General features: G+C 36.3%; 1 protein-coding gene across 4 annotated transcripts in view; it reads left to right on the forward strand.

Annotated features, from left to right (window-relative positions):
* TOP2B (DNA topoisomerase II beta) overlaps positions 1-25,308 on the forward strand; it is a 61,637-nt gene that overhangs the window by 6,617 nt on the left and 29,712 nt on the right. For all 4 annotated transcript variants that reach the window (XM_039705176.1, XM_039705187.1, XM_039705194.1 and 1 more), the window contains exons 2-11: positions 11,530-11,703; positions 12,387-12,477; positions 14,414-14,477; positions 15,703-15,848; positions 16,232-16,329; positions 17,729-17,941; positions 18,040-18,213; positions 22,521-22,622; positions 22,705-22,842; positions 24,455-24,593. In XM_039705176.1, the coding sequence (XP_039561110.1) occupies positions 11,530-11,703; positions 12,387-12,477; positions 14,414-14,477; positions 15,703-15,848; positions 16,232-16,329; positions 17,729-17,941; positions 18,040-18,213; positions 22,521-22,622; positions 22,705-22,842; positions 24,455-24,593 (1,339 nt within the window). The remainder of the gene's footprint in view (positions 1-11,529; positions 11,704-12,386; positions 12,478-14,413; positions 14,478-15,702; positions 15,849-16,231; positions 16,330-17,728; positions 17,942-18,039; positions 18,214-22,520; positions 22,623-22,704; positions 22,843-24,454; positions 24,594-25,308) is intronic.

Here is a 25,308-nt window from a genome sequence, read left to right on the forward strand (position 1 = left end):
TTAAAGTAAATTCTAAATCAAGGCATATAAAATATTATTACATAACTTGGAAAAGAAATACTAAAATGTGAACTATGTTTTAAGTTCTAGCGATAAAAACAAGGTGTCAAGATCAAACACCAGATATTTATTTGTGTTGCAAATATAGAAGAAAGCCATTTCTCATAAGTGAAGTGATAAAACAGCTCTTAGTGATTTTTATTCAAAAGTGTTTCCTAGCTGTATTCTTCAGGTATTTCAGTGAAGAGTACTCAGAAATTTGTTGTGAAAAGCAGCAGAATATTCCTCCCTTCCTTGACAAGTGAGCATCAGACTTGCTATTTTTAAAATTTCAGTGTGATTGCAAATGCTTTTACTGTTATGAACTAAGTCCTTTTAAGTCATGTTTTGAAGTGAGTTGTTAACTTATTCTATGATATCAGCTCATCTAGTTTCATTTAATAAAGCTATTTTAATATCCTGTCTGTGTCTCAATGTAATTCAAATTTACATAGAAATACAGTTTGCCACTGAAAGTAAGCTACTACTTCTATTTCTTTATTTTGTGAAAGTGATAAATCTGTGTATTTGTTACACTATGCACATCTAGCAATTTTAGTGTGTTTTTTTCAGCAAGTAAGCAAAAAGCATGTTAGCCAAGTTAGTGTAAAATCTACTTGAGCTAGAACATGTTTGAAAGGTACAGACCTAAACATCAGATCTATATTTTCCTTTGGACATAATTTAAAAAGCTACCTTAAAGGAAAAAAAAGAAGGAAATATGAAATATGTAAAAAAGGATTAAAATGCTTAATTTACTTTTTCCCCCCCACCCTGATTTGTGAAGTAGAATTGCAGTTGAGATATTAAACAGTCCTCCTCTCATGGATACCACATGTCTTGATTTTGTTTTTTTGCTCTTTTTTAGTGAATGAGTGGGCCTAGTTAGTCTTGGGTTTCCTATTCCTTCTTCAGACACTGGAAACTTATGAGAAGAGCAAAAGAGCAAATGTATTAAAAACTGGGCAAATGTCTACCTTAGTGAGGTGCCAAGAACTCACACCATCTTTCTCAATCTCTGAAGGAATCTTTAAGGACAGAGCAAGAAATAATATTTTCTTGTCATGACAAAATACAGAAACCATAAGACAGCACTGAAAAGTTATTTTCCTATAAATCAAAAGAAGCTGAGATAAAGTAGAGGGAAAAAAATTTAAAAAAGCTCTTGCAACCACATAGCTTGATATGTAATATTTCTATAAGAACAGTTAGAATTCTGGGGTCATACCCTAAACAGGGCATCTTTACTTATGAGAGATGGGCAGTGTGGGCTTCAGTGGAGATATTTCCAGCTGTGTAATCCATGGTAGCTCTGGGCTATTTGGGGTTTTTAGGGATGATAGTGTAGTAGTTTGTGAGCGTTTCAGTCCTGTGCTTATTCCCCAGTTGCGTGCTGTGATATGAAGGTACAAGAATGGCAAGGTGTCTGGGGAAAAATAACTTTGTCTCAGTCCAGCTGATACAGAGGGTTCTGCTGCCTGAAGTCATTCAGGTGTTAGTCCATGCATCAGCACCGAGCTTTTTGTTGGCTGAGGTTGTGTTTCTTGTCATATTGTGTTTAGTGATCCTAACTTAAGGTTTTCCACCACTGTTGTGTTACAGCAGCATGATGAAAACTCTGAGGTGTCTTGTCACAGTCTTGGAGTAAAAGGGAGGCAAGCTGCTTGGAGGAGAGCAGTTGCAAGAAGTGAGACAGTTACTCTTTTTTGGTATTAAGTAGATCCAGAAGAGGGTTTTTCTTAAAATCTCTAATAGGAGACTGTACAAGCATGCGAGAAATTGGCTGGGGGCAGAGGAAGAAGTTCCTTACTGGTTTGATGGTGGAGACAGAGGCAGATGGTCCAGATGCTTGAGAGAAAACAAGTCTAAGTTTGTATCATGTCAACCTGCTCTTCCTGATACTAGTTAAGCCTTTCAGAATATGCCATGCAGGCTTTCTTCTTTGCCAGCTGAGTGCTAAACATACATGTCAGGTAACAGAAAGGTGATGAAAATGCAAAACAACTTAAAAATTAATCTCAAAATATGTTTCAAGTTATTTTATGAGTCTTTTATATGGTACCTTTTATGGAGAGGTTGATTCTTCTGCCTGCCAAGACACAATTCTTAAATAGCAAATTAAAGGGTAGAGTTTTGATGATCTTCAAGATTGTCAGCACTTTTAATGAACAATCCTGAAAGACTTTTCCTAATGACTTCTGTAGGAATGTTGTTGTGGGAGGATGAGTGGCTGAGGAAGAGAGGGGAGTTTTGGAACAGCATTAAGGGTTTATTGACTCATTGATGCATCTGTTTTCCTCCTTCTAAATTGCTGTCAATGTCTGGAAAACCAACCCTCTGTTCCTTTCTCATGGAATTTACTACAGGAGTGAGACTAGAATTTGTAGTATATTTATGAGGCTTATAAAACCTTTCAAGGCTTGTAAAGTCTCCAGAGGAGGAGTAGATGTTGCATAGTTGGAGCTGAGCAATTAAACTCAGGCAACTTTTTTTTTAAGGAACACTGCATTCATATTTATTTTAATATGGCAGAAAAAAAGAGATTTTCAAACTAGAGAATACCAGAAAATGTGACTGTGTTACCATAGGTGCTTCTAATTATAAAAAAGTAGTTTTAGTGTGGACCAGTTGTCATAAGGGGTATGAATGATCAGTGTTTGGGACTGTTTTTCTTAAAAGGAAAAAGCTCATTAATTTTTATTTACATGGTGCCTTGTGTTAAGTAAATATGTTGATATTGCTCTTCTGTGCAAGGTTCCAGGGAGGAGACTTCTAATAGTTTCTACTGATCATATTGCATTCCTTTTTGGAGCATCATGTGTATTAAAAGTATGAAAAGCCCGTGTATCACAGTCAAGGTGTTTCAGTATTTGAATGCAAGGTAGACAGGCAAATAACATCAAGGTATGTTATTATAAACAAATTCTAATATGCTGATAGCTGTGACATTTGTGAGAGTTTAAGAATTTGCTTCTCTTGTTCAGCAGAGGATTGCTTCCCACTGAAGTGTACAGCTGGATCAGCAACCTCTGAATGATATTTGGGCTCTCCTCTATTGCTAATGTAGTGTGACTTGTAGTCCAGAACCTAACCAGAAAATCTGGGTTTGGGGGGCTCTGAAGAATGAAATCTTCATGTGTGCCAGTTAACATGAGCTCAAAAACTACCCTGTGGGATTTGTTCTCTCCATGTGCTGTCTTGCAGCATGAATGTCTTGAATGTTGCCTTAGTCCTGCCCAAAGTTTTTTCTAAAGTTTGTTAACAAAGAAGATAGGTCAGCAGGGAAAAAACACCTTGCAGTATGATATGGGTTCCGGCTGGCCATAGGACCAGAGCATCTGAAAGAAAATGTCACAGTGCTGATGTGACACTTGATGTACAGCCTGTATGGGTTTCAAAGATTTTGTTTTTCAGAAACCAAAATCTCAGGATGTGGCAAGTTGGGAATTGCAATTGGGAAATGGAAATGTGCTGGGAGTCTGGACTACTTTGACAGTGCTCAAACTAGTGATGCAGTAAAGCCTTAGGAAAAGGTCAAGGATGTGGGAAACACTGAGTTGTAAAGAGGTGCAGCCAGATACTGATAACCTGAAGTTCAGATGTCAGAACCTCAAACTTTTTGATTTCTTGGCTAGTGGAGGGCTTGTGTGTGAGCTGGTGGTGAAACAGTGGCCCAAATAGTTCTGGGCATTCTGTCATCAAATGGCTTCAGCCAGTGGTTCCAAAGACCACTGTTACCAGAATTTGTAAGAAAACAGTCTTAAGGTGTCTTAAAGTATAGCATTAATAAATGCCTTTTGTGTTAGAGTATTTTTCCCTTGTTTGTCTCTGAATTTCAGCTGGAAATAGGAGATTCTTCGAAGATTATCTGTCGCTAGATCATCCATGGATACACTTTTTGATGCTGTGTGAGCAATAAAAAAATTAGTATTGGAACAGAACTATCCACAGTCGTGGATAGTCAGTGGATAAAAAATTTCAGACCAACAGAAAAATGTAGTAATAAAATTTAATTTAATTGTCTTCATGCAAGTGCAGATGTTAGACACCTGCTTTTAAAGATCATAGTAAAAATCAGGATCTGAATGTATTGCTGGTTGTGTAGCAGCCTGTGCCAAATAAAGCATGGCTGTTGCTGTACTAACTTAATATGACAGAAAATTAATTAATATTTAAAACAATATACATCATTTTCTGGTCAGAAGTAATTACAGTGAGCGTACATATTTGCACAAAGGTGTTATTCTTCAAAAAGAATAGAGAAAGCAAATCCCTAAATTTTTACTTAAATCTTGTATGCCTCTGTGTTGTGTATTAATAATCCTAAAATAAAAATTATGCTACTTTTATGGTGTTTAGGTATTTACTAGGACAATGAAGCTCTATAATTCCAAGAGTGTAATTCCATCATGCAGCTAAGCAATCTAGGAATACTTGTTGAAAAGTGTGTGTTTTTTGGTTTTTTTAGCCATACCCTCCCAGCTGTATGTTTATGCTCTTGTCCTTGCAACACTAACTTGTCTGATTCTCTAGCAAGCTTGTTCAGAAAAGTGAGCTGGCAGACAACTGGCTGCTTCTGGTTGATGAAGAATGAGGAAGAGCTCTGTTTGCTCCCTGAACCAGATTGTCAGGAGGTGGATTTGATTACACTATGAGGAATGGAGGAGGGAAGAAAGAAGGAATTTCGCCCTTTTAGCTGCAATGAATAGTTTTGGTTTTCTCTAACAGAGCAATCTGACCATTCTGAACTATTCCATAGATGGATCATCATCACAAACTCTCTATAATGTGATGCTTTCAGAGTCCAGAGCAAAGTGTCAGAATCAGGGGATTAAAAAAAAAAAATTAGGAATTTAAAATGAACAGATGGATTAGTCTCACTGGTGAGACTAGTTCTGGGTGAATTTTCTAGGAACTCCTTTCCATGATCCGCTTTGGGAAGGATGTGGTAGAGAGATTTCGTTCATGTTACTAATGGTATGTGACAATCTATGGAAGTTTGCTGTGGTAAAAAGGAACTGTTACTTTTGTGTGTTTTCGTCTTGGCAGGAGAGCCCAACCATTTGTTAAACACAGCAGGAGAGTGGTTTATTTTGAAACTCCCTCCAGTTTTTGTTTGCATGGTGGGAGGTATTCTCAGCCAGAGTTTTCTTTGGGAAGATTGCAAAATGTTTAGGTAAAATTATGTTCTTTGTCAATTTTTCTAGGACAAGAAGAGGCCATTATGATCCAATATGGCACAGTACAGTCAAGAGCATGTTATCTATAGAATTCCCTCGTAATTATCAGAAGGCACCTATATACTTTTTTTTTTTTTTTGTAGTTACAGCATATCTCCCTCAGAAGAGGTAGTTTTGTTTTGAACTGTAATCTGGATTTCATTACTTAATTAACCTCCCAAGGTTTTACAGCTTAATTACACTCAAAATTTAGTGTCTTGTCCCACTAAATGTGCTTATCCTACACTTTATTTAAGGAAATGTAGGACACATGGCATATACTTTTCTAAATTGTTATGTCCCAGGGCTGCATTTGCCTATTCAGGAGTATGTATCAGGAGTATTCATTATATGGAGTAGTTTTATGAGTTTAAGGCAGAAAAGACAAAGCCAAAGGGAAGGAAACTTCTTGTTCACCTACATGTTCTCTTCTAGTCTCATTATGCTAGTCTGCCAATGTAGAAAATGAGCCCTTTTCTTGCCACCTAATAAGAGTAAGAAGGAATGGGCAGACTGAAGAAAAATGGTTTGTTAAGTGTTGTATGGAGGTGTTTTGCAGTGGAGGAGACTATGACACTGACCAATACAAAATTAAGTTTGTGTAAGTGGGGAGAGACATTAGTATTAAACATTTTTCAGGTTTTTCAACTTTCTATGATGTGGAATTAATCTACTTAAGTAAGAGTAAAGCCTTCACTTAAAGTAAGCTGTCAAATCAAGGATGTATATTCCAGCTATGGCAAGATTGAAACTGATGATGAAACCTGCCTTCTTTGTTGTAGCTTATATGTTATTGTGTCTTTAGATAGGAATAGCTTTTCTCTGGTGCTGCCAAACTCTGTAGATCGAGTGTGTATGAAGATTTAGCTGTATTAAGTACAGCTGTTTGCAGACTAAGTAACCAAACTCAGCACAGTGGCTCAAAACACAAAGAAAGATGGCATGACCTAGTTTTCATTACAAAAAGGCAATAAAAATCTCTAACTTAGTATGGATTTCATACGTGCCTTTTTATACACAGAAATGTCAATGGGTGAGAATATAACATGAAAAAAAAAGGCAAAATGTGAAGAAAGAAGATGCCAAAGTGAAATATGTGAGTTCATGGGTTGAGAGTAGACAGTAAAAGCCTTGTTACCAAACTGTTGTCTATCAGCAGCTACTTGGCTTCTGCCTGTGGAGATCACCAAAGGAAAGAATGACTGCAGCTTTCACACAGTGCTAGATAAATTCATGGCAAAAACACCTTCAAAAGGGAAGCTCTGCAGACTTTCAGTCATCCTGGGGAAAGCAGTTGCCACGATAAGACCTGGTTGTGACAGCATGCACAACAGTCGTGATGTGGTAACCTGTGCAACAGTTGCTGTCACCTGAGAATTGGGGTTTTTCTGTCCAGTTGTCACTATGCTGTGTTTAAGAGTGTGTGGGAAGCTGGCACCATCAGAAGTCACTGTATAAAGCTTGACTGCATGTCTTTGAAAGAGGATGAACAGTGCAATAGGTTGCAGCTTTCCAAACTACTTAAGCATGGTCATCTTGCTGACTTACCCATATTTGTGTATTTGTCACCAATCTGGAGGGTTAGAAACTCCACAAGATTAGTAAGAATTTGTAAAGTCTTGAATCTCACAAGAGCGTTGGGAAAGTCACACACTGTGTCTTAAAAATAATAGAAATAATAATTAAAAAAAATTTGCAACATTAAAATTGCAAAGCAGACCTTGAACATTGGGTAACCTGTAAACAAACAAGCAAAAAGCAGTCTCACTGTGAAGCAGAAGACTTAAGCCCTTTGTGACACTTGGTTAATTCTCTTTAGGGGTTTTTTCATGAAACAACAGCTGATGCTGTTTTGAGAAGTGTTATTGAAGCTTTAACAATATGAAGATCTTTCATACAGGACAGAATACAAAAGGCATTCTTGAGACAGTTCCAAAATACACAGCAGAGATTGTCAGTTAAACAGCACTGTGGTTAAGTGCTTGCCCAGTTTAAAACCAAAAAAAAAGAAAAGTGGGGGAGGACTTTCCTGTTGCATTAATTTGTATTTTAACTAGAAATTCAGAAGTTGAAAACACTTAGATTTTATTTTGGGGTTTTTTTGTTTTGTTTTTTTTTTATCAAGGAACACAAATGGGAAAGACTGTGGAGGATATTTGTGTCCATAGCTCTCTATCCTGTGTTTGGTGATGAAGATTCTCTCTTTTCTGGAGTGAGTTCTAAGCATCAATTGAACTCTAAAAATGTCCATTTGAGATGGAGATAAAGATACTCAGAATTGGTTTTCTGGGTACAGCACAGCCCAAAATGCTTGGCCTGGGAAACTGCAGTTCTGGACTTCTGATCCTTGCATACCTGCATAATTACATTCATTTGTAGAGTTGAATACTTTTGGGCTTCGCTTTTATGCTTGTGTTTCAGTTGCATGTTAAATAAATTCTGAATGTTTATAACATGAGGGGTTTTTTTTTGCATGCAGAATATATGTGATTCTTGGAGTATTGTATGAATAAAATCATACATCATGAATAAAATCTGTTTGCTTTTATGCTTGTGTTTCAATAGCGTGTTAAATAAATTCTTAATGTTTATAACACGAGGGTTTTTTTGCATGCAGAATATCTATGATTCTTGGAGTATTGTATGAATAAAATCATACATCATGAATAAAATCTGTCCTTCTCTATGACAATGAAATGAACATTTATTTGGCATACTTTGTGATGTCTTAATAAAAACTAGAGCATTAAAGTTCTTTAAGACTACTTTTTTCCCTTTTTTTAAAATCATTGAGCAGAAAGAAAATATGTTATGCTGTTCCTTTGTGTATTTTTTTTCCTTTTTAAATCATACGTTATCGTGTTCTAGTGAGTGTGTTATAAACAATACTGGACATAGTGTCCCAAGGAGTACAGTAGCCGAGGATCCTTACTAGTGCTGGCCTACAACAAACCTCAAGTGTCCCCAGGAAGGGACACTTCTGCAGGGCTAGCTCTTTTTGGGCAGTAGAGTTGGTTTAGCTGTGACCTCCCTTGTTTGTCAGCATGACAACAATTTGGAAGTATTATCTCAACAGAAGATAGAGTTTTGATACACTACATTTATTACTGATAAATTGGAAAGTATAAACTCCTCTAAGTTGTTAGTAAAACTTTCGTTGGAAAACAGAAATGCATTTCCTAGCATTGCATTAAAGGCAATAGCTTGTAGAAATCCCTTCCCAATATTCTATTCTGTAATATTTTTTCCCAATCTAGAGCTACTCGGTCACAATCAAATGGACTTCTGCTAATCTTCTGACTCTTACTCTGCTTGTCCCGTAGCATTTTTGCTATTGGAGGTAGGAAAACTGTAGCCTAATTTTTTAGGCTAAAGTTTAAGTTCTCACTTTGTGTTAATGTGTTTGCCAAGTTGTGATGCATGGTTAAATCACAGTCCCAGTCCTCACACTGGATGAGTAGAAGCATTTTGGAGAACTGTTTCAGAACAGTCCTGAGAATATAATAGTTATAAAATGTCAGCTGAAGGACTGTCATGTGGTAACTGCCTGGCACAACCTTCCCTGACTGTAAAAACTTCTTATGGCCTAAGACTTGGGAGCAAATTGAACAGTTCTGTTTGAACTAGATTTTAATGGTCTTTGCACCCGGAATTCTGTTGCATTCTATATCAATTGCATCTCTTCTCTTCCTTTTTTTCCAACACTTATTTAATCTGAGAAATATTATGTTATTTTCCTGCTAGTCACTGGTCCCTTCAGAACACATGAACATAGTAAAACAGTGTTAACAGACCTGTGGGACCAGTAAGTGAGCTAAGGGTAATGCCTATGAGATATGATGTCAAAGATGGTAATAAAATAACAAATATTTATATACATATACAGTGAAACTCATTGAAAGCCTGGACATCACTCACAGAACTACTTCAATGAAAAAAAAATTGCATTGCAACTATTGGCAATGCTTCTGTAGTAACAATTCTTATTCTTCCTCTTCCAGCTATCATTTTAATGCATCTGTTTGCAGATTTGCAGTTCCTTTTCTGCTTGCTTAGTTGATCCATAGCTAATATTTTTAGGGTGATGGTGTCAGGGTTATCACAGTTTACAACCAAATAACTGTGAAGGCTAAATTAAGTTGGATACCAAAGCCCTCTGATCACCCATGTGATTTTGCAACTGCCCTGTTTGGCAGAAAATGAGATAGACTCCAGAAGAATAGTGATGAGAGCTAGTGTTGTGGTTCCAACTCTGCTGTGTGCAATCCTGTGCCAGATTGTGAGGTTCCCTGGGTTCTTTCCCCTTTTCCTCTGGATGCTGTCAGATACAGGAGTAGCTAATAGAGAATTTTGTTCTAATTTGGCATGTTCAGGTTCACTCCTGGCCAAATAACTGGTTGTTGTCATCACTGGGGCACACAGCCTGCCTCTCTCAAAGTTCTGGAAGTGTGCTTCCTAGAATTTCCATAAATAAACCAGAAAAATGTGATCTCTAAATCTGGAGGAGAAAGGTAATTTCCCGTGTTATGAATAGAAATAAATGCTTTATTCTTGTGCTGGCCAGGCTGGGAGGGGGAGGTGTAGAGGCATCATAGTCTGAGTACTAGAAGCTGGAGAAGATAAATGAGATTAATATGTGGAGAATTGTGTGCTGTAGATTGGTGTTTGGTCTTTTTGATTCTGCTGAAGTTGATGGTGTGAGCTCAGTATCCTCTGCTCCTTTTTGCCTATGGATTTATGTGCTTTCTTCCCCTTTGCTTTCAGTGCTTACTGAGGCTGCAGCAAAAGCTAGAGTGAAGGAGAAGTGATTGCACTTCCTTTTGGCCACAAAATTTGCAGGATGACTGGTTAATTGAAGGTTGGAGTTTAGCCTGTATTTACTTTATATAGACACATGCTGGAAACAGCTAAATGAAAGGGAGAAAATTTGCCTGAGTGGCAAGTGGATTTTGCCCTCATTATTTGTCTGGTGATGGTTTGTACTGGTCATGTAACACCTGCTTCAGAGTTGATAAAGCCCCTCTGAGAGAAGGGGGCAATTTCAGGTACTGGGTGGGTGGGTGGGGACAGAATTTCTTATATCTTCCTAAGCCAGGCAAATAAATCATGTGAGTTAAAGTTACATTTACTGGAATTTTTAAGATAATTCAGATAATTTCAGTTTATGGATAGGAATGCATACTGTAAAACGTCATTACTAGTCTCTTTGTATGTATGCTTTTACTGTCCCAGAAGAGGGCCTGTCTGTATTTGGTTGTTCTGAGATTAACCTTTTTTATGTGGTTTTCATTCAATGGCAAGGAGGTATCTATCAGGATAAATTGCTGAAAGTCCACCAGATCTCTTTATCTCACCTTCCTCCCCATCCCAAAGTGACTTAGTTTACCATAAAACTGTTCTTCAAGGTATTTTTCATAAAATTCAGACAGATTAGGCATGAATTCTGTTTAAATTCCAACATTAGCCTATGTGATTCTCTCTTCTTTCAGTCCTTGGCTTATTTAATAGAACCACAGAATGACCTGGGTTAAAAGGGACCTTAAAGGTCATCGAGTTTCAACCCTGCTGCTGTGGGAAGGGACCTGGCCTTGGACACTCCCGGGGTTGGGGCATCCACAGCCCCTCTGAGAAACCTGTTCTAGTGCCTCGCCAGCCTCACAGTAAAGAATGTCTTCCTAATGTATAATCTTAACCTACTCTTTCAGTTTGAAGCTATTTCCCCTTGTCATTCCTCTGTATGCTCCTGTAAATAGTGTCTCTCCTTTCATCATAAAGCATTCTGGGATTGTATCAGGTTTGATCACTGCAGTAGAAAATGTAAATTACAGTAATTGGGAAGCCAGTAGGAGAGGCATTGTAGTGTTTCTTAAGTCCTGCTGAATTAATTGTCCAGACTATAATGTATAAAAGTGCAGTATTGCTGTTACCGTTTGGAGCAGTATTCAGTGGTTTGGATTCAAATGCTTATACTCAAAATAGATGTTATAAATACTTAACCTGAAGAAATGGGTGCCTTTTGTGCTGTTGTTTCCCTATTTTGGTTTATTGTGCTTAGTAAATTGCTGAAGTTTGAATATGCAACAATTTGTTAAGGATCTGTCATGTAATCTGTTGATTTTTCTCTGTTGCTTTATCTTAATACATCTGAAAACTTAACATTTAAATTGCATGACAGGTTTTGATTGTAATTGAGATCTCTGTCAGATTTTGTTTGTATCTCAAGAGTGACAGACTGAATGAGGTTGATTGTTGGTTTGGTTTGGTTTTTTAGACATTATTTGATAATCAGATGAATGCTTCAAAAAAGGAAGACTCAGAAAGCATTAATAAAAATGACACTTCAAAGAAGATGTCTGTTGAGAGAGTTTATCAGAAAAAGACTCAGCTTGAGCACATCCTCCTCCGTCCAGATACCTACATTGGGTCAGTTGAACCCTTAACTCAGGTAAGTGTCACTAAATTTACAGTCTTTGTGGGTTTTGTTGTTTTAATGAGGAAATGTCTATTCTGGTTATTAAATAGATGCATCTCTGTTTTTTGTCACTTTTCTGAATTAGAAGGTCAAAAAACTGTGGTCTTGTTTATGTATGCATGTGTAGGAAGGGGGATAAGACCTGCTTTAAGGCATTGAGTGCTTGGTTCATCTGAAAAGATACAAACAAAAAATACTGAAATCCAGTCAAAATACAAACAGCTGTGTGTGTAAACAGACAGCTGTGTGTGTATAGGTCTGTGCTCACAAATGTGCCTATGTGCACACACATGTTTATGCATATTTGTAAGTAGCATTTATACTAGATGCAAAAATGCATTGGTCTCTTGGTTTAGGTAGAGAGCAGAGAATTTAAGCCTCCTGCTGGCACTTTCTTCAGTTGTTTCTGTGAAGTTGTAAATTGCTTTGAACTTCACTGTCTGTGCTGTTGGGAGTTCCCTGCCAAGCAGAAAATAATGGATTTTCATTATAGAATTCTTTGTGGATACAGCTGTAACTTCTTCAGACTTCTGCTTTTGTCTTGTATGGCTGCAGTAATCAGACTGTAAGAGGAAAGTTCCTGATGGAAATAAATCTTAGAGCATTATAGAGTGGTTTACCAAGACAGTAAATACTTTTATTTTGTTTCCATGTAGTTAATGTGGGTTTATGACGAAGATGTAGGAATGAATTGCAGAGAAGTTACCTTTGTTCCAGGCTTGTACAAGATCTTTGATGAAATTCTTGGTAAGTAGTTTTAACAATAATTCTGCCTTAGCATTGTGGAGTACAAGCTTTTCCGAGTGCTCTCAAAGTACATCAACTTGGATCTAAGTTAAAATCCCAGACTTGAGTCCTGCTAAACTATAGGGCATAAAAATTAAGTGCATTCTAGAACTATAGAAGAGTTTAAAAGGGAATAGTTTTCAGCTGAACTTGTAAGAAAAAGTAAATATTTATTACTGAATATCCAAACTGGATCATTCTTTATGATCAGTATTGTTACAAGATTTTTAATCTGTGAAGTGTTTTTGGGGCTGCAATTAAAAGTGACATTTGAAAGAAGATTATTCCTCTGAAAGAATGCAACTCTTAAGTTGTCTGAGTGTTCACTTAGATCATCCTTTCATCAGTCATTAAAACTTCCTCCTTCTGTATGCAGGGATAGTGGTGGTAGTTTTTATGGATCATTTCTAGATTTCATACAGTTTTAAAATACTTAAATTAAAAAGCACTATGAAAAAAAAATTATTTTTAGAAAATTTTGTCAAAATTCTCTGAATTACCTTGACTTACTGGTTGATGGTATTCTGGTGGTGACAGGCACACACTAATCAGCAGTAGAGATATGAAATATATGAATACTGTGCTGTCCTCTGAACTGATATTTTGGCCTAATTGACATGAAATCTTGGACCTATCAGATTTTATGAAGTTCTGTTTAAATGATTGGTAGGATTACCTCATAAATTACTTAATTTATGGTATACTGAGGTCAGTTTTGTTGTGACCTTCATTAGGTTCACAACTTTTCCACATCTCTGAAATTGCTTTATGGCATTGCTGTCTTTAAGGTGATGTATCTTAACCAGATAGAAAATTATGCTTAGTATATTTTAATAATATTTTAAACCTATTACTTAATTTGATAAACATGGGAATGAAAACCTTTAATCACTTCTGTTTTGAGTGCTGCCTCATAGATCTAAGTTTTTTGGCTTTTTATGTTAGAGAGACCACTTCCATATTTTCCCATTCAGAAGGAAGATCAGTATTCTGACATTATTGTAGTACTTCACGGCTTATTGCTGCTTTATGAAGCACTGATAAGTGCTCCAGAGAGTGGGGTTTGAGAGCTAAGGGACAGTGGAGTAACATTGTGAAAATTGGACATTTTAGCTATGCATGCTTTTGAATGAAGCTGCATGATTTTAGCAAAAGCACCTTGAAATATCTGCTGTTATACTGAGGTCCTTGTCAGCTGTTAAGATACTGTACTTCAGTGTTTTGGGGTTTACCTTTATCCGTTTCTGTTTCATGGATCATGACAGAAACTGAAAATGACTGTCATGTGCTCTCGTGTTTAGTGGCCACAGTCACATTTCTATTTCCTGTAGTTCATATGCATGGCAGGGCAATTTAATTAAATCCTGATCAAATGTTCATTTCCAGGTATCCTAGTTTTGATCCTAAACTATGTAGGCTGTTAGTTACAAGTCTTGCAGCCTCTTTAGAGAGAACTTCTGCTGCAGTCAAAACACTCCATAATGAAAGTGACTTTTTTGGTGGGTGTCCATGTGTAAACTGGTCTGGTGATGCATATAAGTTTCTGGGGTTTTTCATGTACATGCTGCAATGAATATCCAAACAAGAGAAGAATGAAGTGCTCAGTATATTAAGAACAGTTATGAGCTCACAAAATACACTTCTATATTTATTTATGAGATAGTCTAACCGCTAGAAATAGAATCACTAATTATAAGAAGGTTGAAAAATATCTTCTTGTAGACAGTTATATTTATAGACTCCAGTGCTAAGATACAAAATATATACAAAGACCTTCCAGACTAAGAAATACCTGGACTGTTGTAACTGGTGGTGGAATATGTATGAAATCAGTTTTGCAGACCAAGAGATTAATAATTGCCTATGAAGTGTTAATTTGTGCTTCTTTGTTTCATAGTAAATGCTGCTGACAATAAGCAGAGGGACAAGAATATGACTTGTATTAAAATATCCATTGATCCGTAAGTAAAAGCATGTTTTCATTTGCTTTCCCTGCCAGTGCTATTGCAGTTTAGATTTGTACAAATGATTTTACTAATGAAATTTAATTTCTTGAAAGCAGAATATTTTTGTAATTGTTTCCATTAGCTTCATATGTTAAGATGAAGAGGTGAATTAAAAGTGGTTATCATTAAGAGCTACCATTCCGAATTTGTAATAATTGCTTTCCTTAACCATTTTTTAAGGTTTGAATGAAATTTAAAACCAGGGGTTGATAAAATTTATGATAAATTTAAATTGGCAGTGCATAGCTATAGCCAGTCAGGCTCTTTACAGATCTAAAATACCGTGTTACAGGTTTTGTAACACAGTTTTGTCCCTCTTGAACTTCTGTGTTAACTCCTTTAGCATTAGGATAAGACTGTTTGAATTAGGCATCTATATCGCACTGAAACTTCATATTACAAACACATCATTACCATGTTTTTTGAAACTGAATACCTGAAGAGATAATTTCTGGTGAGAAGTACTGTATTTAAATGGATGCTGATGGGGTTCCTTTAGAAGTACTTTTTCACTGACCTTTAACTGACTAATAAATTATTTAGAAAGCTAGTTTTCAGACCTAATCTTTAGGGTAAATATGCTGAGAAGCAATTTTTCTACTTCCATCATGGAGTGGGAGGGAAATTGTAAATGTGTAAATTTGCCTGACCTGTCCTGATTTTGAACTCTCTAATATTCAAAAATTAAAATCCTGTGTAAGAGCTAAAAATGTTAATGATGCCAGATATTGATGGATTTTGGCACTGATACATAAAATAAGTCACAATATTTGTCATAGCTCAGAAATAACCCTTTTAAACAGATGATAACTTATCTGGATGGACTTCAATGAAACCTTAAAAGCTACATCTCTAACCTGAGTTTAATTCTGTCACTGTCAGGATCCTTTTGCAGTTCATGTTGACAGTGAAAGCTCTTCAAACAGATTTTTGGGGGTTATTGTTATATGAAATACTGTCATGTATGGACAATTAAGCTCCTTCTTCCAAGACATCTAATAAGCAAAAATAACTGGAGTTTTTTGTAACTAAAATCATTAGAGCTCTAAGTAAATGTGGTAAGAATATGGTCTTTTGCTATATTTTTATGTAGTTATTTTATTTACTGTGTTTAAACAGGTATGCAGAAGTCTGTTTTCAAGATTGCATTCATTTGCTTAATGTCTTCACTATTTTCTAGGGAATCAAACATCATCAGCATATGGAATAATGGAAAGGGGATACCAGTTGTGGAACACAAAGTAGAAAAAGTATATGTACCTGCTTTAATCTTTGGTCAGCTACTAACGTCCAGCAACTATGATGATGATGAGAAAAAAGTTACAGGCAAGGCCATTTAATGTGCTTTGTTTTGTTCACTTAAGCCATGGTGTGACTCTTCAGTATGCTTCTCCTTCTTAATTTTTCTCTTTCTTTTCTGTTTCATAACAGGTGATTACTCAGTCACCATTACTATAGCTCTTAGAGTGAAAAGACTTAAAGGAAATATCTTACTTTTCCTCTTTTAATATCAGTGTTTACAGAGACGTTTACATTTACATCTCTAACGTCAGTACTCATTACTGAGTACCAAACAACATACTTTTATGTGTAATTTATATGAGTATTTAAAAACTTCTGCTCCTGAAATGCAGGGAAAAATAAATTCGATAAATTAGGTTTATTATCCTAAATTTAAGCTGACCCTAATTTACTATATTTTTTTTCAGGTGGACGCAATGGCTATGGTGCAAAACTTTGTAACATATTTAGTACAAAGTTTACAGTTGAAACTGCTTGCAAGGAGTACAAACACAGCTTTAAGCAGGTATAGAAATGTTCAAAGCTACTGTCCTTTTTTTTTCTTGCTGTAGTTACAGGTCTAAAATCTAACAGATATATTTCAGGACTGTTTAACAAAATGGATAATTCCTCATTCGAAGGGATGTGTGGAATTTGCAGGCTACGTTAGTTCAGTTGGTAAAAAATGGTAATTCTGTATGTTAGGCCTTTTGGGTAAAATAATACTTTCTTTGGACTGTTTGGTGACTATAAAACCCCAAATTTCTGTTAAAACTAAAGTACATTCATGTACCTATGAAAAGGAATATAGTCAGTTGAAACATTTTGAAATTGCTGTTGTATAATTTGTCAAAAATATCTTTCTACTTAGCTATGCAAACATGGGAACAATTATCTGTGTAATTTTTATGGTGTTAAAAGCAGATTTTTCAGTTTTTATGTCATGAATTTAACTAGCCCCATGGACTTAAGTGCAAATCCCTCACCTGAACCCAATGCTCATTGTTAGTACACAGACCGAGACTGTGATCAGGTCTACTGTATTTAGCTTTGAAATGGTCACCTTTCTTAAAGTTTAAAGTACTTTGGCAAAGTATTAGATACCAGAGTTCCTTGGCTTTACAGTCCTTCCCAGTTGGGGGCTTTCTTCTCTTACTTTGTGGACAGTTAATTAATTTCTGGTCATGCTTTCATATCAATACATAAATAATACACTTAATCGCTTATGCCTGTCTCTTAAAAAGTGTAGTATTTTATGCTGACTGCCAAAGGGCAAATTAATATTGGTTCAAGTGTACTTTTTGAAGATGACTAAATGCTTTATGGCTTGAAGTGCTACATGTGCAGTATTTTCAAAAATGGTGAAAATTTATTAGAACTGCTCTTCGATATATGCTGTGAACAGATGTTCTGCTTGATCATGCAGATGTGCCCATGTTCTTAAATAGGGAATGATACAAGACTCCTGAGTCAAATCTGAGCACCTTGGGTTTGTTTTTTTTGGCACACTGCACAGCCACCAAGATGCTGTCTTGGAGATTACTGAGTCTCTGCACAGGGGCTAAAAAGCCTCTCTGTAGAGGTGTGTAGTAGATTGAAAGTGTTAAATGGATGGGTAACAGGGATGGTAATCCCAGCTCACTTGTTTCTAATTTAGTAAATTCTGTGGGAGGCTCCATTTGCATTAGAATCATGTCCATCCAACCTGCATGTTTCCAGAAACCACAAATAGGCTGTCACCTATGCTTGTGCTTACCTTTGTAAATCAATTAACTTTGTGTAGTGTTTTACCAGAGGAAGTTTCTAAAGGAAGTTTGTGAGCTTTTTCTTGTGTAACTCTTGCAATCCCATCATAGCTAGAAAATGGAATAAAGGAGGAGGATAATGTGTTGCAAACTAACATCTAAAATGTTTTCTTTCCAAAGACTTGGATGAACAACATGATGAAGACCTCTGAACCCAAGATTAAGCATTTTGAAGGTGATGACTACACATGCATTACATTCCAGCCAGATCTGTCTAAATTTAAAATGGAAAAGCTTGATAAGGATATTGTGGCCCTGATGACAAGACGAGCATATGATTTGGCTGGGTCGTGCAAAGGAGTCAAAGTCATGTTGAATGGGAAGAAACTACCTGTAAGAACCTCACTTGATGTTACTGAGTGTAACATGTTGATCTTGAGTGCACTGAGTATTTGGTGCAGAGGGTAGTGACTGTTACCTGTTACTTGTAGGTAAATGGATTTCGCAGCTACGTAGATCTTTACGTTAAGGACAAGCTGGACGAAACCGGAGTCGCGCTCAAAGTCATCCACGAAGTCGTGAATGAGCGATGGGATGTGTGCCTCACTCTGAGTGAGAAAGGGTTCCAGCAGATCAGCTTTGTAAATAGTATAGCTACCACAAAGGTGAGTGGTTAGATCAAATGGTACAAAATGGAAATGATAAAATGCGTGCTGAGGCTATGCCCAGTCAGGTGTTTGATAAAACAGTGAGTCTGGGTTGCTATAAATAAATAGGTGAGCTAATCCACTGCATGAGAGGAGCTGGCAGAGCAATTGGATGCAATCAAAATACATTCATAGCAGTATTTCTACATAAGCACTAGTTTTGAAAATGCTAGTAATCATTATTGGTGATACTGATGTCTTTTGTGAGTATACATGGTGTTGAAGAAAGCTAATTTATTTCTTCCTCTTAAACATATTGTAATAAGATAATTCTGAAAGTAAGGTTAAAAAGTGTACAAATGCCTTTAAAGCTACCAGCAGCAAGTTTTGGAGGACAAAAATGGCTTTTGGTGTCCTTGAGAAATGACTGTCCATGTATTGCTTTATGATGGAAAAAATTGCCCTGAAGTTGTTGAGATTTTCTTTTATTTGTGTATCTTTGTAAGGATACCTAGGTTTTCTTTGCAACTATAGTAGTAGTGATATAATAACAAAGATCTTAAGTTATGCTAAAACAGCAATGTGCTCAGCATACTGAATAAAGTACAGCTTGGTGCTTCTCAGTTTGTGGGGATAGTCAGGCAGGAAGGGGATTACATGAAATCAACCAGCATAACTCTTATTTGTGTCCTTTTGGCATGAACCACATTTAGGGATCTGTGATCCACCATGGTGAAAAAAAAGCCTTTGTCACTTTTGCTCTTCACAAATTGCACTGGATGAGTGACCTAACAACTAGGCAGTGAAGTTGTTAGCTCTTACTAAACAGTCTAGTTATTAGAGGTAGCAGATCTAGCAAGCTGGATTTAACAAGACTAGAACAAGCAGTCCTAGTAACTGGTGAGACTGTGTCCAGAGAATCTTAACTGTGAGCTTTCCAAAAGTTGGGAAGGATAAGAATTGTTATTCAGGCTTTTTGAAACCTCTTCTTGCTCAGATCTCTATTGAAAGAGTCAGAAGAAAATTCTAATGGTAGCACAAATGGTTCATAAACACCAGTGGGTGCACTTAGTCTAGCAGGTGCCCAGGAATGTCAGTGTTAATCTTGGTGGTAGGTGATGTGTAGCCTGTGTTTGGTGGGACATAATTTTTATTACATAACTTCTTTTCAGTCAGTCTCAGTGTGGCTAAATGAATGTTCTGTGGTAACAGGGCAAGTTTATTTCATTGTAGAATATTTACTTTCTAAGCGTGCATTGCAGTTAAAAACTTGGTCAAAACTAGGGCTGACAAATCAGGTAGTTGGAGGGTTACAGCTTTGTTATAGTTCAGGCCTCTTTGTGCAACATAAAGAAGAAAACATGATCCTAAAGATGTGTACAATACTTTTATGAAGAAACTGGCAATGTAGAGAAACTTCATTATGGCTGATACCAAGCTAAAAAAAATTGTTTGAAAATACTGAATACTTCCTGATTCCTAAGTAAAATAAATTGCATACACTTACTCTGAAGATTTTGTAAGATTTTACTCTTCTGGATCCATCCTCACCATCATGCAGTTACACATACATTGTTATTATATATCCTTTTGAAATATGCTTAGGAAATAGGTCTGTGTATTCTTCAAAAGTAAGTGTTATAATTTCTAGTTTTCCCCACTCTCTCAATCCATGCTTTATGTGTATTACTGGGTGTGGGATGTTCGGGCAGTGAACCCCCTCACCAGCAATTGTTGAGCAGCTACCCACTGATGGGACATAATGGGTAGTAACAAACTTGCTATAAATTCCAAGTACGTTTTTTTTTAGGCTGCTGATGTGGTGTTTTTTGAGGGGTGTTTAGGAGGTCAGACTGTATGTTGAGGTACAACTCCCTTGCTTAGTTCTTGTAAATTGGTTACCTTTTTCAGCTCCCCATTCAATCAAAGTTTTGCCATAGTAGACCACCACAAAATTTGACTTCAGGCTCTGATACAGCACTTGAAAGAATTTGTTTGTAGCTTTTAACAGATATCAGTTGTACAGATAACCTTCAGTGAGACTTGAACACCTGAGACTTGAACACTGATTAAGTTCTGAATTTCAAATAGTAGCTGTGGTAGAAATTGTAGAAACACAATTAACACAGCAATTTAATGCTATGTGTATGCTTTAATATGGTGGCACTGCTAACTGTAATACTACAGTCATTTTAGCACAAGTGTTCAGCCAATACATTTGCAGTGTCAGAAGATGGACTTGCATGGAGAGACAATCCCAACCTGCTAAAATTTGCCGGAGCAAGAAGTTCAGGATTATTCTAGATTTCAGACTTATTTTCATAAAATAAATATAATTTTTAAAATGCAGAAGAAAATGGGATTAAAATTGTAAAACTAATTACATGAAAACTTCAAATATATAGTTAGCTTCTGAATTTTTCTACCACATAAACCATCTATCTGTCCACAGAGTTTAGATGTAGCTTACCTCCAAATCAATGGAAACTGTTGGTTATGGGAAGAATAGAACAGTATATAGGAGGCAGTCAAAGTTTCATTTTTAAGATTTTTGTTAGCACTTAATTAGATACCTTTGCATCCTGAAGTTTGCAAGACGGGGATTCCATCATTACTTTCTGGAAAAAGAAGGTTATGCACTTCTAGCTCTCTTTCCCCTTAATTAAAAAGTTGTAACAGTCTTTGGCAGCCCTCTAGATTCAGAGGGTATTTTTGCCTTTGTGTCTTGTATGGAATTGTTCTGACTGGGGCAGTTCCAGGCTGTTCTGGTCCATTTGCCACCTGCTGGTGAGATGGTTGGGAAGGTCCCAACTCTGAGCTCCGAACATCTCTCACTCACAGCTGCATGCTTTAGAATGGAGTCAGGAACTGGGAACTGCTGTAATAACTAGTATCTCCTAAGAATAGGAATGCTATAATAACTGGTAAATTGTTAGTTTTCTTGATATGTCAGATGCTACTTCTAGCAAAATTTAAAAATTGCTAAAGATTTAAATGCAAAAGTATATTGAGATGTTCCCATAAGCATAAGTTTTCAGTAATGTGATGAGTAAAAGAAATGCATTTCAAGATTGCCATTCAAATGTGGAATGATTTTGAAACATGTAATTTGATATTTGCTGGTAATAGCTTTTCTTTACAGTTTGGAAATGGATTTCTTTTTCTTTAAAGTGGCAGGATATTGATAGATCAGCCTTCCATTGAACTCTCCCTCTACTGAAACTCTGTCATCCATATGTGGATAAAAACAGTTGTGTTTTAATTTTGGCAGCTTTTGGGGTGTGGATGTGGGTTTTTTGGTTGGCTGTTTTTTTTAGAAGAAATGCCATGAGAAAAGACTTTGCATGGTGCTTGTAATGGTTTGTGTTGCTGTTTTAGTAGGTGACTCTAGGAACTGAGAGAAACCAGAGATGGTTTCTTTGAAGTGCAACTACTGGTTTGGTTATGACTAATAATATTTACTGGCTTAACCATTTTGGTTTTATCTACTATCTTTTTTTTTTTTCTTAAATTTAAATCTCTGCTTTCTGCATGAAGCTGAGAACAGCTGCTATCCCATCAAACTTCTTTACATCTTCAGTCTTTTCACAAGCATATTCTGCCTTAAAATGTAGAAACCTAACTTTTGGGGTTTGATTGCTAGTTGTTTTCCTCTTTTTGGCTGCTCTTTATTCTTGGTTTTGTGTTCTCTTATTTCTTATCTATCCTGTACTTCCTCATATCTGTCAAGAGCTTTTTTTCCCTCCTCAGTTCTGTTTTAAAAACAGCTTTAAAGAGCTACGGTTTTTCTGTTTGTTACTTCATGATGAACTTCTCCATAGACATGTGTTGTTCGTTTTGTCTGCCCTAATGTAGACTGTTCTGAACAGAAACCAGTACTTAGTCTGTATTTTTGTAAGGTGCTAACTGATGTAAAGCAAAGGTGATTGTGTAAAATATGGAATGTTAAGTTAGGTATGTTTTCATTTTATGGCTTATACCTGCATCACTCCACTTTTCATTACAAGATTTTAGTCAAAGTTATATGAACCTCCTATGACAGTCATTAGAATTTAACATTTTATTAATATTCTGGCTTTTTTGTCTGCAAATTTAAAGGAAGGTATTTGAGTAATCAAATCAATTAACTTTTGTCATCCTCACTTGAGTGAAGACTGAATAACCTGGAAAAAACAGATTTTTCTATCTTATGATGCAACTCATGTGCATGGATTTCTGTACCAATATATGACTACAGGAATTTTTTTAATACAGCTAAAAACTGCTAGGAAATTTAATGGTCATTTTGTTTATTATTTTGGTTTTTTTCCTCTTCCCTCATTCAGGGTGGTAGGCATGTTGACTACGTGGTGGATCAGGTTGTGGGCAAACTGATAGAAGTGGTGAAAAAGAAGAACAAAGCTGGAGTTTCAGTCAAACCATTTCAGGCAAGTAACTTTATGCAAAAAATATTGAAAAAGAGAAATGTGAGAATTTTGTTGAGTAAATTGGTTTCTGTGTTTTAAACAGGTGAAGAACCATATATGGGTTTTCGTTAATTGCTTGATTGAAAACCCATCATTTGATTCCCAGACAAAGGAAAACATGACCTTGCAGCCTAAAAGTTTTGGGTCCAAGTGCCAGCTATCTGAGAAATTTTTTAAAGCAGTAAGTAAATATCTTTTTCTTTTTTTTTCCCTTTGTGAAGTGGTAATTGACACACTGGACCAAGTGTATGTCTGCTTTGTAGCAGAAGATTAGTTATAGTCCATTGTGCTACTGCAGTGACTTTTGCATACTTGGGAGGTAGGGTGAAGGAATGTGTGTTAATTCTCTGGTCTTAATATTGGATACAGTGGCTGTATTTTGATTGTTGCCCTGGATTTAAAATTCACCTGATCAACTTGTTTGTTGGAGATTCTGGCATTTACATTGGCAAATGAAATGGATTAGACTCTTAAAATCTAAACGAGGTCCTTGATCAATGTTTTTTGTGTTAAAATGTTTTTCTGAAATTGAGAATATTGTCTGCCTTACTCTTTGGTATCACTTCTATTGTGTTTCATTGGAGTGAAAACAGAGGGAGAGGATATTTCACATTTACTTGTTTGTCCAGTAATCAAGGAAATGCTAAATGGTGCCTGTAGTATTCAAAGTGATCATTATTGTCAGGAAGTAAATTTAAATTTTTTTCTGTAGATGGGCTAAGAATTGCTGTTCTAAATGAATGTATTTGTAGAAATATATCAGAGAGTTTTTTCCTCTACTACATTTTCATACAATGAAGGAAAAGTAGAATTCTATTAGCTCATTTTACTAAGAAACTCATTTTCTAAGTAAAAATGAGGTTTTTTTTACTTAGAACTCATTTTACTAAGTCCTATTTAATGCCTGAAATGAAACTCCAGTAGTGGGGAGAGCAGTGCCATTGCTGATACTCCTGGCATCAGAACTTTACTGATTGTATAGTGGTTTATTCTTCTAATTTTGTGTTATGGGTGACATTCCTATAGAATTTAGAGGGAAAAGAAATAACACAACAGTCTTGTATAACAAAATGTGAAGAATAAACACATGTTGTATTACCATCAGCAGGTTTGATTTATAGTGTTTTTAATATTCCCAGAAGTAAACATTGATTTCCAGATCCATTAAATGTGCAGCGCAATCTCAACAATGAATGCTGTATTATGGGGGATAATTAAAAGCCAAAGCTCATAGTATTTTGCTCCATCTGTGTTTTCTTTTGATGTGAAACAAAACCTAAAACAGTTTTAGTTTAGAAAATATATTCTGTGCTATTTTTGCTGCAGATGTGTTTCTAAAATTGATATCAGATTCTCAAGTGCTTGGTAGAAAGCTTATTCTCAAATAGTTTTGATTGTCTTTCAGCCATTTTCAGTCATTTCCAAAGAAAATTTAAATGGTCATGAACATCCCATAAGGCTGCTTTTTACTGTCAAAATCCAGGAAATAAATGCTTAGTACCTAAAACATCTCAGCACATCTACAGCATAAGACATCCTCTTGTTAGGTCTCCTTTGCTCTTTCCATCAGTTATAGAAGTGGTGGAAAAGGAAACTTTATGTGTTGTGTTTTAGTTGTATGTGCATGAAGTGCTAAATACTAAGGTGTGTGTTAATCCCTTGACCTTTCATAGGTTAAATTTTTAAAATTTAGAGGACCTAGAAACAGTGTAAATGATTTAAAACTGAGATATAAGAATCTGCTATCTGAAGCTTTATTTTTCTCATCCACAATTCTGATTTGTTGCTTGTAGGCCTCTAACTGTGGTATCATAGAGAGTATTTTGAATTGGGTCAAATTTAAGGCACAAACTCAACTGAACAAAAAATGTTCTTCAGTGAAACACAGTAAAATCAAGGGCATTCCAAAACTGGATGATGCTAATGATGCTGGTAAGAACACTTACTTTTAAATTCTTTACTGTTTCATAAATTCTTCACAGACATGCTAATTTGAAACCTGACTTTTATTTCTCACCCTTATGCATTTTTTAATAAAAATCTTTCTGGTTTTCTAAACTTTCTAGAGCTAGAATTGAAACGTGATGGTGAGGTTGGTGTCAGGAATGCTGTCCTCTTTAGGGTAGAGAATTAATGACACTGAACAAAAGTGGCAGTCTGGCTTGGTATTGGAAGAGTGTGTATCTTTTAAGTGTGGTTTCCTGCTGAATGGTGTTACCAATATTCCATTGTGGAGCTGACTGGTCTTCTTGAGCTTTCTAATGTAGAAAGATCAGAATCTTTGTAGGGTCAGAAGGTGTAGGAAGTAAATCACATAGTGTGCAGACCTGAGGGAATGGCTGAAGAGACTTATTTCATGAGACTTCAAATGCCATTAGGTTCCTGTTTGGGAATATAGGGCAAGCTGACAATCTCTGCTGGCTTGCTTCCTTAGCACAGATAAGGTATCAGGATCAGCTGGCAGTCTTTGTGCCAATAGCAATGGGAGGGGAACTGTTATTGAATGATTTGAGGGGCACACATGGCTAAAGAGCTCGAAATGTTGCCAGTCTGTCTTCTTGTTAGCTGGTTTTTAATACATCCTCACATTAAACAAAGGTAGGGAAGTTGCAGTGGAATATGTGGGTTGGCTGAGTAGGTAAAAGCA

Source organism: Passer montanus, unplaced genomic scaffold (assembly GCF_014805655.1).
Source record: "Passer montanus isolate IOZ18808 unplaced genomic scaffold, ASM1480565v1 scaffold10, whole genome shotgun sequence".
Taxonomy (NCBI): domain Eukaryota; kingdom Metazoa; phylum Chordata; class Aves; order Passeriformes; family Passeridae; genus Passer; species Passer montanus.